General features: G+C 48.2%; 2 protein-coding genes across 2 annotated transcripts in view; one reads left to right on the top strand and one right to left on the bottom strand.

Moving 5' to 3' along the window:
• Window positions 1–1,771: 1,771 nt before the first annotated feature.
• UBFD1 (ubiquitin family domain containing 1) lies at window positions 1,772–16,695 on the bottom strand. The gene is made up of 7 exons (XM_061208816.1): window positions 16,475–16,695; window positions 15,961–16,290; window positions 14,865–15,073; window positions 12,171–12,236; window positions 11,904–12,009; window positions 8,003–8,085; window positions 1,772–5,516 (listed from the first exon to the last, which is right to left on the bottom strand). Exons 1-7 carry the CDS (start codon window positions 16,497–16,499, stop codon window positions 5,406–5,408), a joined length of 930 nt encoding a protein of 309 aa, XP_061064799.1. The 5' UTR covers window positions 16,500–16,695; the 3' UTR covers window positions 1,772–5,405.
• Window positions 16,696–16,891: 196 nt separating this feature from the next.
• EARS2 (glutamyl-tRNA synthetase 2, mitochondrial) overlaps window positions 16,892–18,537 on the top strand; it is a 28,327-nt gene continuing 26,681 nt past the window's right edge. The window contains exon 1 of the mRNA XM_061208221.1: window positions 16,892–17,038. Coding sequence (XP_061064204.1) covers window positions 16,900–17,038 — 139 coding nt within the window. The 5' untranslated portion in view covers window positions 16,892–16,899. The remainder of the gene's footprint in view (window positions 17,039–18,537) is intronic.

Genomic DNA, 18,537 nt, shown 5'->3' with positions numbered 1-18,537 from the left:
AAGCGAAAGAGAGTAGGGGTCACCATGAAATTAAGATTAAAAACATATGGGAGGAGATTACTTTAAAGTGAGAGAGAAAAGCCAGGACTAGCAACAGAAAAGTTAAAAGGGTATTTAAAAAAAAATACAAGACTTGGGAGAAGGACTCAAAAACATAAGGATTATTGATTGGAAAGAACAGTTCTAGAAGATATATTAGACCATATTACTAATATCATATCATCTGTATATTAGATGATATTGCTGAATTGATATTAGTTTTCTTAGGTGAGGTAACCATGTCATACTTAGGTATAACAATGGCCTTATTCTTCAGAGATGCTGCTTAAATATTCACAGGTGAAGTGTCATGATGTCTGCATGCCTGTCAAATGCTTCAGCAAAATAAAATATGTGAGAGAAAGCAAATGGAGTTAATATTTTAACAACTGATGAACCCAGGTGAAAGCATGAGGTGGTCACTAGCATTCTTCAACTTTCTGTAGGTTTGAAAATTTCCAAAACAAAAAAGGGAAGACAGCAAGGGATTGAAATTAGATACGGAGGAAAAGTGGTAAAAATAGAAGAAACTTGAAAGCTAGGAGTTATAAAATGCGGTGAAGAGTAGGAAAGGTTCTATCAGTAGAATAAGATAGGCTAACAAGGCTTCAGAACAAAAACAGCCTTGATGAACTGGAAAGGCCAGAGGTTAATCCCAGCTGGAAGCAGCCGGGTGGTGTTGGCACAGGCCTCCAGGGTGGAAAGCACATCAACTTCCTACAGCCGGCATGGGCTAGACAGACCGCTCGGGCAAAAGCAGGAAGAAGTCCTTGCCTCCTGCCCTAATGACAGTCTGTTCTGTGGGATCCTGTTGTAGAAGTGTTCTGTTAGCTACCCACAGTTGAGAAAATGCCAAGATATCTACCCCCCCAAATATGGTAAGAAATTCAGACTGGAGTTTATCTCATTCTCCGTCTTAGGAGGGTCAATCATCCTATTCGTTTTAAGGTGCCTGCAATAATGGTGCAGAATTGGGATAGAATCCAGAAGTACGCTCTGGGCAGACCGAAGATTCTCTAGGTGGGCGTCAGGCAACGAACAGCATATAGCACAGCCCCACCCGTCCCTCCCTCCCATATAACAGTTAGAGGCTTAAGAATCTAACAGTGTTGTTTCAGGATTATGAGGTATTGGAAAAGTGGAAAAGAGCCAGGAAGGGGCAGTGAGACCAGAACCTTCAGGAACATTTACAACGCAGGGGGAAGAGAAGAGAGGGTTCCAGTGGGAGTGGTGCTGGGTCAAAACCAGTTCTGACAAACTATAGTCACTCTTTGTGCCAAGGATTCTGCTTTTGTCCCATTTTTGGTAACAGATTTCCCTCCCTCCTCCTGGGTCTTTGTAGCTTGAGGCTAGAGCTGCAGCTCCGTCTCAGTGTTTCACCAAACACGTCCTCGAAGAGTGAAGTCACACGAGGTGCTAGGCGGGAGGCGTAAGGGCTGGGAGGCAGCTTCCCCTCCAACACCTGGGGGCCGGGCCAAGGAGAACGGCCCTAACAGGGACGTGGCTGACTGCCGAGGTGGTAGTGTGACTAACACAGCGTAAAACAAATCAAACCCCTTTATCAACTATTTTCAGCAGGAACAAATTTGGATATACTTATACGCCAAATAAGTAAGATGGTAACATGGTACACCACAGCTGGCCAAAAATGGCTCTGGGCCCAGTTCCAAATGTTGGTCAATCCCCAGTACAGATTAGGCGCGCGAAGAATTGGAAGGAAAAGGAGACGCAATTAATTATCAAACTTTAATTGATAGACTAATCTTACAGGATAAACAATAAGACAGCTAGTCAAGGTTACACTTAAAAAAAAAATCCAGCAGCGCAAATCTAATAGACTAAATACGTTCATCTCCTCCCAAACAGGCATTTGATTAAAAACAAAAACCAGAACAGAGCGTACACCACAAGGAAAACATGGTACTTATGTATATTGTCAAATAATTCTGCAGAACTGGTTAAGAAAGAAAGAGATTTTTAGAAATTCAGAAAGCAGTAGAACCACCCAGCCTGGCAGGTAAATTTGCCAGACGTCGTGCGCTTTGGAGGGCTCCTGACCGCCTATAACCTCAGAAAGGCCACCAGGCCCCTCTAAGAAGGAAACAGGGGCCAGTCTTCACTGGAGATGACTCTTTCACAAAGCCTTAAGACAAAGGGACCATCCTTTCCCAAGACAACAGGCATGAGCAGAGGCAAGGAGAGAAAGAGGCGTCCCTCAGAGGATGCGGTGGAAAGCAAGCCGCCCTTGCGTGGCCCTTGGCACCCGGGGGTCCATCCCACGCCCTTCCCTGCCCCCGGCAAAGAGGGCGGGCCAAGTGCGGGAGCCTGGGACCACTCCTCCAGGCACGTGGTTAGAGTGAAGTAAGAAGAAAGGCAGCCCCTTCCGGCTGAAATACGGCAACTTTTCAGAGACGTGGCAAAGTGAGTCTCCTTGCCCCTTGTAATCTAAAGCAGCAACTCTGGAGAAAGTGCATCCTTAGTTCAGTTCGACTTCATTTAAAAAGAGTTAATGCTACTTGCAAAAGGCCTGTCATCGATTAAAATACTTAATACCAAAGAGTTCCAGCAGGTGTCGGGACTGTCTTTCTACATTTTCTGACCAGACTGACTGGAACAGAGCGGAGGGGCCAGGCCGCCGCAGGGACCAGCTGGTCACTATCCTGCCAAGTCGCCGCAGGGAGGGAAGGAAAGGCAGGTTGCCTGCGCGCGAGCGAGCCCTGCAGGGGGACTGCCGGCACGACCTCCTGAGAGAAAGCAGCAGCCCCGGCCACGCCGCCCTGCACGCACGCCCCGGGCCGCAGCGGGGAGACCACAGCCAGGGCTCTGCCCAGAAAGCATCCTGAGGGAAAAATGAACACCGTGAGGCTACCGAAGGGCAAAGAGTCTCAGTTTGCTAACACAGGTTTAGTCAGTACGTTCTGGACCGTAAGATGATGATGAAGCAACCACTCACGGGGCCGAGTGACAAGCTAGTGAATACTGCTGGGACCCAGGCATGGCTCTACACCCAACACTCCTCCCAGCGGCTCCTGGTGCCGCCCCCTCGGCTCTCCGGGGCTTCCAGCAAGGTCTCCACGGAGTCGGGAGCCAGAGCCCAAGATGGTTCCAGCAGATTTAGTGAGCTCTGTAAAGCAACACTCAGACAGGTCCATACAAAAAGATGTCATTTACATTATTTATATATCTCCAAGTAAGGAAAAAAGCACCATTTTACTTAAAATAAAAAGGCTCACACAGGCTTTGGTCCTGTCTTGAGATGACACCAGCCTGAGCGAGAGGCGGTTTGGCCCTCGGGGAGCAGGGAGACGGACGGGACACACGCTGTCGCCGGGAGGGAGGGGCGGCAGGTGGCACGGGCAGCTGCACGAGTGGGGCAAGTGAGGAGACCTGGCAGGAAGGGCCTCAGAGAGCAGCCCCACGCGGCCAGTCTGGGGACGGAGACGCGTGCTGCAAGAGACCAAAAGCAGGCGTGTGGCACCGTCAGGACAAGCCCCCGGGACAGGGACGCCGGCCGACAGAAAGGGCAGTATTCAAACAGAGGTGACGCTCTTCCTGCTACGTGACCGTTTCCTCTGTAGGCCTGTCAACTGCAGAGGGAGGCTTCAACAAGTAGCAAAGAAGCACTCTTTTCTCCAGGAGCTGCGGGCCAACGAGGACAGAAAAGCTACAGTCACTGCTCCTTTTTCAAGGACGAAAAACAGGCAGTTTCCCGAACACTACACTTCCCGTACATACTTATGCCCCCCAAAAAAGCAAGAGTAGATTTTCCTGCCCAGATGCATAACTTGGCATTGACTACACCACGAAAAGCAAGAGTCTGTCTGGATGGGCTGGATTCCTGAACTACAGCTTAGAAGGGAAGGGCGCAGAATATCACCATAAACTGGCTCACAAGGAACAGTCATCTTAGGCGAACACATGCTAATACATTTCACAGAATGAGGGGTTAACAGTCTAGAATCCAGAATGTGAAGTTTGGAACATCTCTCGCCAAACCTTACTATGAGGGCCTGCACCAGTGAGAGGAGAATTGCAAAGACAGCAGCAGAGCAACAGCGAACAGCACGAAGGGTATCATTCACCAAGAGACCGTCCCTCATTCCAGAGTCAACCAAGCCATCGGGAGACAACAGAACTTCACGTGGACAAAGAACACAAGGGCTAAACCCAGAAGAGGGAGAGCTAATCACGAAAGCCACTTATCCCATTTTCGATGTTTAAATACATCGGCCAACCCACTAGGTCAGATGTCTTCTTCTTGAGAAAGGCAGCATCTCTGAACCTGGGATGAAGGACACTTGAACATAATGCATGAGCAGAAGGGCCCAATGGAGACGCGTACTTGAAAGAATCATCGGACTGCTGAAGAATTTCTCGAAACTTCTAAGGAAAGAACGATCTGGGTCTGTGGCTGTAGGGCTGTAGAGCTGGCTTCCACCTGGCTCCTCTCAAAGAGGTCTTTGTCGGCCTACCCAGGCACACCTGTGCCAGGCCGGGCCTCAAAGCCGAACCAGTGAGGGCTGCAGACAACCGTCAAAGCGGCAGTGGATCTCCCCAGAGATCGGGGCCCAAAGGGCAAGACGTTCAGACAGGAGTCACCGCGACACACTCTGTTGCTCAACAATCACCACGGCCAGTGTGAGCGACCCCGACCAGACCCACAGCTCTTCCTCTCCCGCCTCGTGTTCACGAGCAGCAGCGTGGCGAGAGGGAAGCCAGGAAAGGAGGTGGCAATGAGGTACAAAAGGAGCAACTGACATCTTTGGGTTTTTAAAACATAAATTCCAATCTAGGAAGTGGGAAAATAAAAAGGGAAAGAATTCATTCTGAATCAATGGACAGAGAAATATGGCTTACTAACCCCACATTCTGCATACAATTTCATATAAGAGAGGGAAAAACCCACCCCAACTCATCACAACGCAGTCCAAATGTTTGCAACCAAAGATTCATGAAAATAGTTCAGGTGAAATCACTTAAAACAAAAACAAAAAAAAAAAAAAAGAAAGAAACCAGAAAGCTTTCGATCATTCCTTTCTAAACAAATTTGGTAGATCTACTCTCAAACACACTTAAGAGTATTCCACACAACATGTTCAGAATTCAGATTTATTGATTTCCACCATATTGACTTTTAAAAATGGTATGAAGCTGACTGCAAGAAAGGGAACCGGTGATTTTAAGTTAAAATTAAGCTAATGGTGAAAGTACATCACCTCTGGCTTCAGTCACCACATCACCTTAGAGTGGATATAGATTTTTTTTGAACAAAGTTCCAGAACTCTGAAATCCAGGGATGCTGCAGGCCTCTCCCAGCAATGTCCTTCACTTTGGGTCAGTCTCCTGGGCCAGAGGTGAAAGTGCTTTCAAAAATACTGCCATTTCCCCAGCACAGTGTCTTTGATTGCATCCACATATTGAGTTGGAACCCAGTACACCCAGTAGTAAGAGGCTTCCGTGGGGCCCAACTGAAACGCCTGGAAGGGAAAAAGGAAAACCAAGCGGTACTTCAGAGGTCGGGAGACTGAGCAGGCAGCACAACAAACACGGGGAGGGCTGAGAAGTGAATTAATTAAAAAGGGAAGGGGGGAAAAAAACAAAAACTGTGCACATGGGGAGCATTCTCCTGTCAAAAATAAATGGATAAATAAAACATAAAAAGGTGGGAGAGTTAGGCACAGCCGATCCTAAAGCGGTGGTTCCCGAACTCGTGCGTGCAGCAGAGCCAGCTGGGGGCTTGTTAGAACAGACTGGTGGGCTCCAGCCCTTAAAGCTCCTGGTCCCGGAGAGGTGGGGCAGGGCCTGAGGATCTGCATTTCTAACAAGTTCCCAGGTGATGTAATACTGCTGATCCAGAGACCAGTTTGAGAACCACTGCCCTAGGAAAACTGTCACACATGCAGGAGGAAACAGACATGAGTGTTCAAAGCAGCACTGTCAGAAATGATAAAAACCTGGAAACAACCTACATATCCATCAGTAAGGGAACGCAAAATTAAAAGTGACCTACTCATATGAATACTGGATTTACTTTTAAAAGGTATGAACTGGATCTAGAGTTAATACAGACAGATCGTAATGTCGAACCAAAAAAAAGGAAGTTGCAGAACGATACATACCATGATACCATTTATGAAAACTGAAAAAACACAAAACAATACTGTATCTTGGTCATGGATATACGTGAAAATAAACGCACAGAGAGATGGGAAGGATCCACATGATAAATCATGATAATGGCAATGGGGGGAGGGGAAGACAATGGGGACATATTCACTGTTGGTATATTTTCTTTTATTTAAAGCAAGATTGAAAACAAGTTACAAAATATTTACAATAGTCATTTCTTGGTGATGGATATATGGGTTTGTTATAGTACTCTCGGTCCTTTTCTGTGCTTTTTAACATTTCTCTAAGGTGACATTCCCCCCTTTTCTAAGGTGACCTGTGAATCTAGCTAGTGAAATGGCATCTGCAAAGAGGGAAATAAACACTTTCATTAAGACAAAGGCCAAGGTGCTACTTAACGGTGTTTAGAAAAGAAAGGGGGCGATTAGAACCCACCTCTGCCAGCAATGACTCCAGAGAGAAATCAGCATTTTAACTAAATACAAAGGCATTAGCCGTCCACACCACCTCCTTAAAAGATGTCCGAAATGGTCCACTCTACTTGTTTGAAATCCTTCTTCCCAGGCTGTCTGAAAACTGGGACTGCAAACCCTACCGGGTCAAACTGGTGAGACAGATGTTTCGAAAGGGAGTGAAGGGGCCCAGCTGAAAATATTAAAATCCAACTTTTAAAACAGAAAAAAATCACTGAGCAGGCAAAACAAATCACCTGCAATCCTTTAAAGATTACAGAGACTAGTGGCGGAAGGGGCGCCTGAGGGCCTGAAAGGAGCCCCTGTGTTGTCGTCACCAGTGCCCGGAGGCACCACACCCATGAGCTGTGCACCCGGGGCTGCACTGCCAGCCACGGCCTGACGCAGCCCCTGAGCGGACAGAGCCCGACAGGCCAGCAGAGGGGACACGACTGGCTGACTTCCTAGAGCCAGGGGACCTGTCATCTGCCCAGAGAGAACTGCTGTGCCTCGAGATCCCCTCTTCCCGGACCTCCCCACACCCCCCTCTGCCGTGAACTCTGTACGCCAACCCGCAGGCCAGACCGCTAGCCCCTGCTCCTCCCTGGGCTGGGCTGACGACGTGGCTGCATCACTGTCACCTCCTAGGCCGAGCAAGGGAGGCAGCGCCGCCCGCACCCTATCACTGCTCAGGTCAGGTCCCTGGCACAGCAACTTCGGAGCAAGGTGGCTGAACTCCATTTTTAAAGCAGTCCCTTCAACAGTGCTGGGAAAACAGAAGGTGTCTGCCTAAGCTGCTCAGGGAGTCTCGTCACGGAACTCTTGCTCTGCTCCGCAGACTTGGAGAATGCCTCCAGACACGCTGTCTGGGAAAGAGCAGCCGCTCTCTTTAGAGCAGAACTCCATGCTTAACCAGGTCACAGACTCCCCCCTCCCCACAGGGTCCTCGGCCACTCGATGGCTGCCCCCTGGGGTAAGCAACAGCACTGCAGAGAGGGGCAGCCTGGTGCCCTCACAGACGCCAAGGCGAGTGGGAGGTTTTGTTTCATACGCAAGACAAAACTTAAAATGAAGACCCACAAGCCATTAACCTCCTCTTTACATTTATTTTCCTGGTCTAAAAACAAAATATTACAGATATGAGAGATGCAAAAGAGATAAAGTGTATCCCCTTTAAACTGCTGGGGGCGGGGTGCGGTTTGCAAAATAAACAGAACGAGGAACAGGTCACGGATTAAGTTCTAAGAACGGGAAGACAACATGAGGGTCTTAAACCTGCGCGTCTTCTCAACACTGAGTGTTCTCCTCAGTGGAAAGTCCACTCCCTGCTGGAGGAGCAGAAGCGGGAGACTAGTGAGGCCTAGGCCACGCCGGCTACTTACCATCATGTGGTAGTCTTCGTGTCCTTCGATAGGTTCACTGACCACATTTTTAATGGAACCCATGGGCAATTTCTCAGTCCGCTCTAAGTTAAGAGGGATTACAGTGATTATTAAAGGCCCCCCTGCTCTACTCCTGTGACTCAGCAGTCCCTCCTCAGGGCTGGTGGCCGGGGGAATCTACCTCCACCCTCTAGGGACGACAGGAGAGATCTTCTGGTCAGTGCACCTCCAGCCCTGCTTGGGAGTTGGGAACTTCTTAGGAACAAATGGGGAACCGGACTTGACAGAGGTATATTAAAGGTTTCTGAGAGCAGAGGTATAGCTTGCCTGGTGTTACTCTGATGATTAATAAACACCCAAGAAATTCCTCTGCATCCTTATCGCCAAGCCCAGCCCTGGCTGAGGTCTTTGGCAGCTGGGATAGTCAAGGGGACCATAAAGAGGCAACTGCATGCCCCTGTGACTCGTACAGGAAGGGGGATGCTTGGGGCTTTAAGACCAGTTTCTATCCCTTGATCCTACTCACTCACCCTCCCCCCCCATTCCCTCCCTTGGCCCCCCACCCCTCCAAACACGCACACTTGAAGAAGTTCTCTGAGAGCATTCATAACCTCTTATGATTAACACTCTAAATGCCACTTATCACATGGGGTCAGAAGACATTTTGCAGCAAGTTTAAGGATGGCAGGTAAGAAAGAGGAGGCAGCGAGGGATGCCTGGAGTGAGATGAGACTGGAGGTGAGCCGAGTGCAGCAGGACAGGGCTGGTGGCAGGAGAGGCGGGGGCACCTGCACGACAAAGCCACCGCCCAGAAGCAGCAGACACCTCAGGGAAAGGGAGGAGTTCTCAGCACACGGAGAAACCAAAGCCGGAAAACTCATTACAGGCTTTGCAGAAAGCAAAATCTGGAAAATGGATAAGTTGACAAAACAAACCAGGAACTTAGAGCCCTGACTTGTCGTCTAGTTGGTGACTTGAGACATGTTATTTCCATCCTGTGGGCCTTGGTCTCTGAAAAATGGGGGTGAGGAGATGGGACCTGAAGATGTTCATTCAGATTTTGACTTCCAGTGGCTCTAAAACAGTGACCCACAGGTAGGACTTGACCAGCACTTATCTTTAAGATGGAAACTTTTTTAAACACCAGCCATTTTGAATTGTCCAGAGATTTCACGCAAAAATATGGACTTCTGGCTTCTCTTGAAAACACAGAGGATTCAACAATCCTGGGCCCACATTCCTGAGTGACAGCAATCAGCTAGATTAGAGACTCGAGTTCCCTACAAGCAGGGCACATGCTCCCCCGAGGCGGCTCCACGTGGTCACAGGTCCCAGTTCCTGCCTGGAGCTCATTCTTCTCCCTCCACTGGGCCTGAGGCTGTCAGTACTGCCTTCTACACACGCTACCGCAGGAGCCCTTGAGTGCCACTCGGTAAAGCACCCCATCGAGAAAGAGGCCAACTAGCGGCTGGGATGGTCACGTCAGCAGAAAGATGAAGCCAATGGCTGGCAGCCAACTCCCAGAACAAGCTGTCCTCCTCGGACAGTGCTGAGGACACTCAGGTGACAGGACTCCTGGGCTCCCAAGTGAGAAGAAAGCCTGAGGTACACTGACACAGCAGTCTGGGTGGGAATGGAAAGCCCCGCCTTGGTCAACCCTTGAAGACATGAATGTTCACGGCCAGGCTCTTTAACAAGGCTAGTGAGTAATGCGGCTCTCAACAGCTCTGAAGCCCTGATACATCAAGACTCTTCCAGAGCTCTGCCTTTGTGCCAAAGCAGAAAGGCAGCTGCTCCTACAAGCTGAAATAAAACCTCTAACTCACGTGTGGGAGGTTCTCTTTAGCCCCTGCAGTTACGATGTTGTTTCCTATACAACTTCATAACCTGAAAACACTCCCTGAGGAACCAACGAACACTTACACACTTAGTCCTCGTCCAGCTCCCCTGCCTGCACCCACCCTCTGGGCCAGCATCCTTAGCCCCTGCCTCCCATTAGGCTGCCCGAGTGAAAGTGCAAGCCTAGGAAGAGGCAGGGCCTCAGCAAGTCAATGCAATGGTGGAGAACTAAGCAAAATCACCTGCAAGGTCATGAATAAGTGACAACCTGACAGAGGCAGGGCAGCTCACAATTAAAAAAAACTGATGATGTGACAGGCTCTGCAGAAGACAATGACCTGCTAAAGGGTTCAAAGGCCCCTGGGAATACTGGGAAAGCCCTTAAATATTATGCACAACTTGCTTTTTGCCCATGCAGTTAGAGTCGAAAGTGAAATGAAGACTATAGCAAGATATCATAAACTTGTTAGAAAACTCAAGCATTTTGGCCATTTCAGTCTTTGTTCATTTTAAGAATCAGGATAGGGTCGAAAACAAGAAACATTTTCATATTTCACATGATTAAAATCTCACTCCCCATCACCCTTACTCCAATTATTTTCCATAAAACTTTGGTCCCATTTTAAGCAGAATCATACTAAATGGCCTGTCCCTGAAACCAAGTAACCTCAGACGATGAGATCCCCTATACTTCTCTTTACCATTTACCTCGAACACTGAATACCTACAGTGCTGGCCAGAAACAGGTGAATTAGGCATGTTCGGTTCCCTCCAGGAATCTAACAGGGGGACAGACAAGTCAGAGAGTAATGAGTGCTCTGAGGATATAACGGGGCTCTCTATGAACAGAAGGGGCAGCAATTCATCTGGAGGGTGAGGGAGATATCAGGGAAGGCTTCATTAGGAGAGCACATTTAGGTAGGACCTCGGAAGACTTTGTTAACAACAGGAATGGGAAGCAGGCATTCTGGGTGAGGGCACAGCATGAGCAAAGACATGAGCTGTGCAAAGCACAGTGGGAAGCTCAGGGAGTGATGCAGTTGAAGTACGTAGGGCACAACAATGCAAGTGGGGCAGGAAGCGAGGTCAGAAACTTAAACTGGGCCCCATTGTTGAGAATACGGGACACTATGTTTAGGCATTTGAACTGGGCCTTAAAGAGCGCAAGGTTTTTGAGCACAGGAACCAGTGAGGAAAAACCAGTACAGAGGATGGGCAGGACAAAAGAGATCCCAGATGGGGCAGGGATATAGATTAATTTGCTTTAACAGACCAAGTTTTGAGACGCTAGGAGTTAACTGGAGCAACAGAGTGGCAAAGAAAGGGACACAGATAATTCTGGAATGTAACTGACAAGACTTTGAACCATCTGGGGGAAGGGAGAGGGAGGACAGTCAGAGACACTTCCCAGCAAATAGCAAGCCTGACTCACAGGCACAGGCAGGGTAGGTGGGGGGAAGCAGAGGGCAACCAGGCAGGGAAGGGGGGACAGGTCCCTAGTACAGGGGCAAACTCTGATCTACAGGAGCCAGGCAGGTGACATAAATGAATAAAGCTGGCTACAATAAAAGATAAATGAAACAGTGAGGACTATAGCATGGACCACCTGAAGCCACTGCTCGGCTCTGGCTGATCGTTGCCATGTGAAAATGCAGGTCCAGAATGGCTAGATCTTTTGCTTCTTTTCAAGAGAAGCACAAAACGAAAAAGAAAAAAAAAAATCAGATCCAGTGAAACCTCCTGATTTTCACAGATTGTGTGTAAACTCATAAAGCCCTTGTCTGTGGACTAGACCTGGCCCTCAGGCCACACATTTGGAACCTCTGGTTTTGGCTGCAACTGAAGAACCAATGTTTGATGGATTGGCCCTGAGATCAGACTAAAAAGAATGAGGGAAGAGGGTCCAAATAGAAGGCGAGCATCAAAAAGCAAAATTGAAAGCCAGGAGCACACAAAGCACAGTGGAGAAGGATTTCAGAATGAGGAGCGGAATTGCACCCAAGGCCACGCCCTGCAGGGTACGAGAGGCAGTGAGCCAGAAAGAGGTGAGAGCAGTCCGTACCTTTAGTGCCGATCCACAGCTGGTCTTGTTCTAGCTTAAAGGTAAGTCTCACTTTTCCCCCGGACTTATTGTACATGCCGGATAAGGGTACAGCTGGCAGGCGCTCCTGGAGACACAAGAGCATGGTAAGAGAGGGAGGAACCAGAAACAAGGCGAGACAGGAAAAGAAGACGGGACAAGAGTCAAGGACCTGATTGCAGGAACCTCAGGAAGTCAGAAGGTGAGCCTGGTTCCTTTTCAGATTGCTCACAAAGGAGTTTGGCTTACCTGGGCACCCTTAACAGACGGCATCACATCTTCAGGTTTTCCTTTATCCAACACTTTCCTGTGTTGCTATAAGTCAGAAGAGATAATTAAATGAAACAGCTGACTGCATTTTAGTCTATTATTACCTCTTTGAAAAAGAGAATGAATAAAGCCTTAATGTTTCGGTTCAAAAGCTTTTTGTGACTACAGATATGGGTCCTTTGACACTACAGAGCAGTGCTGCCCAGCAGAAATTTCCGTGATGGAAATATTCTATATCTATGCTGTCCAAAACAGTAGCCATGAGTCACTTGTGGCTATTAAGCACTTGAAATGTGGCTAGCATGAGTAAGGAACTGAATTCTTCATGTTACTGAATTTTAGTCAGCCACATGTGGCTACCACATTAGACATCAAAGCTCTAGAGCAATCAGGATTTCCAGATTGCTAATTCAAATAAACTTTACTTCCTTCTCCCCCTCCCCCGAAATCACCACTGAAAGAATTAATAATCACGATAAGACAGCCACAAGGGTGCTTGCTCTCCTGGCATGTACAAAACAGGACAGCCGTTTCTGTCAACTTAAACTCCCAAAGAAACCTATAAGGATGCTGATAATCAGCTTAGCTGCCTAGAACGGGCACTTCTTCAACAAATGGAGACTCAGTCCATTGCAGAAATCTTCCCCATAACCCCACCCTCAACCCCAGCTAAACAGAAAGCTCAGGAGCCACATTTCCAAAGAGAAATGCTGATCACTCTATAGCCTGACATTAAGAAGTCTCTAACCCCACTCCCACCTCAGGAGTTTGAAGCAGCTCATTAAGGGTTCTAATTAGGCTCATGGCCCCCTAAAACTGTTTTTGTCTGGCCCAAATGCCTGAGTCTTGTTTCCTCTCCATCTGTGGCTTTACAGGTACAGTCGCTGTCTGGTCAAGCTAGAACCATAGGGTAACAAGTGGGTAGAGGGTAAACATTTAATCGAATTTAAGCACCAGGTGGCCAAGAGCCAGCTTAAACCTGCACCGGCACGGTGGAAACCCTCTGGGAGGAATAAACTCAACACTGCCAGACTACTAGCAAAAGGTCACTCTACATATGAGCCCTAGATTCTTGAGCGAGCTGATGAAAAGCCAGGAGAACGGGTCCCTCTCAGGAGGCCACGTTACGCCTCATAACCGGCATCAATGGAACAAAGCTGCACGGACGAGAAGCCTAACTGGACTCGTACCTCACAAGTAACTTTTGAAGAATTTTCCCTTCACTGTGGAGAACACTTCTAAAGCCTGTTAAGCTACCAGTAGTAACTCAAAACCTGGATTTAAGAGGCATGTTATGCTCCAAGGGTGTAACCAGTGGGGAGGCTCATTCATGTCTGACATGTTCCTATTTGACAATTTCACACATTGTGGCAGAGAAAGATATGAAAATGGAAATGCACTCATTTAGTTACAAGACATTATCATCCCATATTTAGAGGCAAAAGTGTCCAAATAAACACATTTTAGATGTTAATATAGGTTTACAACCCCTTATCTGAAACCCTATGAACAAATGTTTTGTACTTTATAAAGCCTAAAACTTTTAAGGATTTTATAAACGTAATAGTTTTTATCTTTTTTGTAATACAGTTTTAAAATACACTACATAATATTCTTTGTGGCGTCTAGGGTAGCACCTTGTTACCAAATGTGTTAATATTTCTAGGGCAAAACATGACTATTCACACTAATTCTGATCAGGTTTTGCTGCCAAATTTATAAAAGCACTTGGGTTTTCAGACTCTTTTGGGGTTCTGGAAGCACATATAAGGGATTACGGACCTGTAACACAAAATTGTGTCCTTCTCACACTGTTGGCCATGTGCCTTGGTGCCTAAGGTCACTGAAATTGATGTTGGTCAAGGTTGGTTTACTCTCCTCAGGATACAGGTTGAGTTGAGAATATCTATTTTCCTGGAACACATTAAGAGTGGCCAGGAGACTCCATAACTACAAGTGGGGTTTGCTGGGTGATAAGATCACAAGTGATGGTTCTTGCCATCAGTTCCTTCCACAGTGAAACACTCTTACTTTTCCCAGTTACAAAAAAGAATCTGAATGGCTACAATGAGCACAAAACAGGCTGGATCTCTTCCATCCAAAATGAGCAACAAAGTGCGTAAAAATTCAGGCCCCCATTTCACAGACCAGGAAGAGGGAAAAAAAGAAAATCAGCATAGCTATCTTCCTAGTCAGCTTCATTTGGCTTCCTGAAACAGTCAGTTTTAGAGGAACCTCTGAAAGCTACTGATTTCCACGCCTATCCAGAAAAGGGCTTGTTGACGTGAGGGAAGCCACAAGCCAAAAAACAAATGTAAGCACTTGTATAAAATGGAGGATTAATTCCAATAGTGGCATTTTTCTCTGGCGCTAAATAGGAGAGAAACCCACATCTGCTTCATTTCAATACCTGGTCTAAAGCCTGCCTTTACAAAGGCCTTATCCTAAAGTAGATAGACTTGAGACACACTGACCCGCCAGATGAGACAAAGATGCAAATCTCAGGTAGTTGTCACCTCCACTCAACAGCCAGCCGCACCCAACTGCTGCCATAAATTTCCATCATGGGCCCTGTCCAAAAAGGAGCTTATTCTAGAAAGGATACAACCAGCCTAGGCTTGAGAGGACAAAGCCTCACACTTCCCAGGACCAACAATCACACGACAGACTCACTTTCTGCCTGCAGAGAGGCTCCTTCTTGTTCTCTTCGGCCTTTGCGTCCTGCTGGGCAGCATCTTTGGGTGTGTTTACTGCTAAAACATCATTTATCGTGGAGCCAACCACCATGATCTTGGCTCCACTGGTGACTTTTATTTCTCTCAACGTCTTATCCTCAGGGACAAGTCCCTTATACATGACTTTCTGCATGGCAGGCGGGAGACCTTGGGAAAAGGTAGAGGACAGTGAAAGGAAGAAACAAAAAACATTCTTGCACAACAGACCCGAAAGTGAATACTGCTCTATCGCCAATTACTTTTGTGCACTAAGGCAATTCACAACCTCTCTGAACCTCCAAAACTTCATAAGAGTAATGACAATAGTTCCTTCTGTATGAACTTGTTTTAAGGACTGAGATATAATAAACATGGAGCATTTAGTGCAGCACCTGGTATTTAATAACTGATCAATAAATATCAGCTATTATTCATTCCAAGTTGTTCCTCAACCATCTTGTGACTCAAATATTACGTGACAGTCCACAAACCTCAGGAATATAGAAACGAATAAGGTTCCTGTTTTTATGGAGCTTACAGGGTACGTGCAGAAAATGTAAAAAGAAAATCATTTCAGATGGCAAACTGCTGTAAATAAGAAAAAACTAAGTAATACGAGCATCTGTGAAGGGGCCAGCATAAGAGCCAAAAACTGTTTCCTAAACTTCCCTTATTAGAAGTACCTGAGACATTTGCTAAAAATAATTCCTGGCCACATTCCAGACCCACTGAATCAAAATCTCCAGGGGGAAGGGCCTAAGAGCTGTAAATTTCACAAGCGCCTTAGGTGATTTTATTAGAGATGTTAGAAGCACGAGTTAGAAACTTGGGCCGAAGAGTCAGAACTGGGCTTGAATCCCAGCTCAGCCACGGACTAGCTCTGACTTTGGGTCTCATTTTCCCCACCTGAATAATGGGCACATTACTACTTACTTGGGAGGACTGTTATGAGCATTGAGAAAGCTGATGCAAGGAAAGCGGCCAGCGCGGTGCCTAGCACAGCGTCAACACTAGGTAGGTCAAGTGGGAAAGGCTGTCAGAGCCACGGGGATTACCTGTAATCGAGTGAATCTTCTGTTTTAGCTCGGAGCCTGTGCTATCCAGGGGAAACTTCACGTCGTGCTTAGTCTTGTTCCAGATGATCTTCAGGTCCACCAGCTCCCTGCCCGCGCCGCCGCCCGCGTCCTCGCCGTTGCTGACCGAGGCCTGGGCCGCGAGGTCCCCAGGGGGCTGGGCCGGGGCAGGCTGCAGACTGCCTCGCGCGGCGCAGGAGTCCTCGGCCGTCGCCCCCGCCGCGGCTTCGGCCTCCAAGCAGTTGAGGGGCCGCGCGGGCCCCTCGGTCGCCACGGTCTCGGCCTCCGTATCCATGCCAGTTTCCTCCATGCCTGCAAGGGGGTTAGGGGGTGGGCGCTCGCCGCGGGCTGGGCCTGGGACCGGATTCTGCCCGGGCGCCGCCGGACCGCCGCTACCGAGCCAGGCTGCTCCTCCCGCCGCGCCAGGCCGCATCCCCCAGGGCCGCCCGCTTCACCTCGGCCCGACCCGGGCGCCCGCCACCCCCGCCACACTCACCATCCGGGGCTCCGGCCGCCGCCATGATGATTGTGTACAACACCCACCACTCCCGCAGAGGCCGCCGGGAAAAGGCGAGCTGGCTGAGATTGGCCCCGTTAACAGCCCCTAATCGCGCACAGCCTGGCCGGAAACAGGTGGAGGTTTCTATGGAGACCCGCCTCCTCCGCTTCCCCGGCCCGGCCCCTGCCACGCTTTAGCTTTCAAGAACCCAGCGGGGCGGGCCCGGGAAATCGCCCGCTCGCTGGACTCTGCCCCCTAGAGGCCGAGTGGGGCCGCAGTCATGCAAGGGGGCGTGGGCTTGTAGGCTAGAAGGCCTGCGCCTTTAAGGGGCGGGGTTGCGCCTGCTGTGGCGGAAGCGGATTTGCTGGGAGGAGTCCCGGAAGTGATGCACGGAGAAGCCCACGTGTGCGATTCCACTCCACATGGCTGTGCTCCTGAAGAGGTTGTTGCATCCCCGGAGGCACCCGGCGGCCTTGGGCCGCCCCCTGGGACGGCGCGAGGCCAGCCTGGACACTCATGCCGGGGCTGCGGTGCGAGTGCGGTTCGCCCCCAGCCCCACAGGTAACCTTGGCGGACGTGACGCTGCAGGCCGAGGCCCACCGTCTCTTGCCCGCCCCCCGAACGCTCCGAGCGAATCCCTTCCGGTGGAGTCAGACTGGGCGGGCAGTGCGGCCTCATTATACAGAGGCAGAAATAGGTTTACGAGCGGAAGTTTTTCGCATTGCCAGGAATTTCGTGTTTATTGTACTGTACCATTTCTTTGGGCCCCTTTTTTCTTTTGTGTATATAGTAAGTGTGTATTGAGTACAAAATGTTCTAGGCGCTGGGATACAGTGGACATGGAGAAAGTAGGGCCCCCGCTCCCAAGAAGCCTACACTGTAGTGGCTGCAACAAACACGTATAAAAATAACTAGTTTTAAAAAGATCAAGATGGGAAAAAAAAAAAATTAATTACATGGGACTGAGTGAACTGATGAGGATGAGTATAATTTTTGTGACTTTCTGGTTGAATTTAAAAAAAAGAAAAAATCCCACAAGAACTCAGAGGCAAAGAATATACAAATCAATTTTCACTGCAAAGTAAAGGAGCTGTTGCAGTGGAGGATTACTGGACTGAATGTCAATATTATGACATAGTATGAGTGTGTTTCATGTTTGGTAATTGCAATCATTGTTGCTTTTGTTGTGGTCATCCATGTACAATGCTTGGTGTCAGTCTATTTATCTCTTGTAAAAATAAAATACAGTGTGTGTGAGAAAAAAAAAAAATAACTAGTTTTAAACAGTCACGTGTGTCATGTGGAAAATGAAGCAGGGTAGGGGACTGGGGGTTGGGTAGGATGCTCAAGGATGCCTTGCTGAGGAGGTGACATATGAGCGGAGAACCAGATAACAAGAAGGAGCTAGGTATGTGAAACCTATAGAAGGAACCTTCTGGGCAGAGGAAATTGGAGGTACAAAGGCCCTGTGATTAGTGTTGGAGCCTAGCAAACCAGAGGGTGAGGCAGGGGCCCATAGTATACCCTAGCGGCGATCTTGTCAGGGCCTCCGCACCAGTTCCCCAAATTCTTTTCTCACCAAGGCAACCTGCTTGCCCTCTTCACACCAAGCATGCCTCTCATTCTGAACTCCAGGGTCACAAAGCTACCTTTGTGGCAAGATCTCAGCTACACAGAGCGACAGGGGTCTTTCTCGGCAGGCAGTATAGTGTAGAGCATGCTTATCAAACCACCCCTGGTGAAAGGACTGGTTTCTGATTTCCAGTCAATTATGGACTAATACTTTTATAAAATCAATATAAAGAAATTAGTGGAAAAAGGAAACTCGTAAAAGCATACAAAATATGAGACTATTTCTTTTTATTGAATTCAAAAGATATAAAGTTATTCTGTCAAATTGCTGTCAACTTGGTTGGGAACTGCCAACAGTTTGCAGACAAGCTCTGGTTTGGGTGCCAAGGCCTGGAATTGTCTGGGCCCAAATTTCTGACTTTGCCACTTCCTATCTGTATGGCTTGAGAAAATTATTTAACCTCTCTGAACCTCTGAGTTTTACCATC

The sequence above is a fragment of the Eubalaena glacialis genome, chromosome 13, assembly GCF_028564815.1.
Source record: "Eubalaena glacialis isolate mEubGla1 chromosome 13, mEubGla1.1.hap2.+ XY, whole genome shotgun sequence".
Classification (NCBI taxonomy): Eukaryota; Metazoa; Chordata; class Mammalia; order Artiodactyla; family Balaenidae; genus Eubalaena; species Eubalaena glacialis.
Note: the sequence above shows the minus strand (reverse complement) of the source record. Positions and strands in the feature narration are given on the sequence as shown.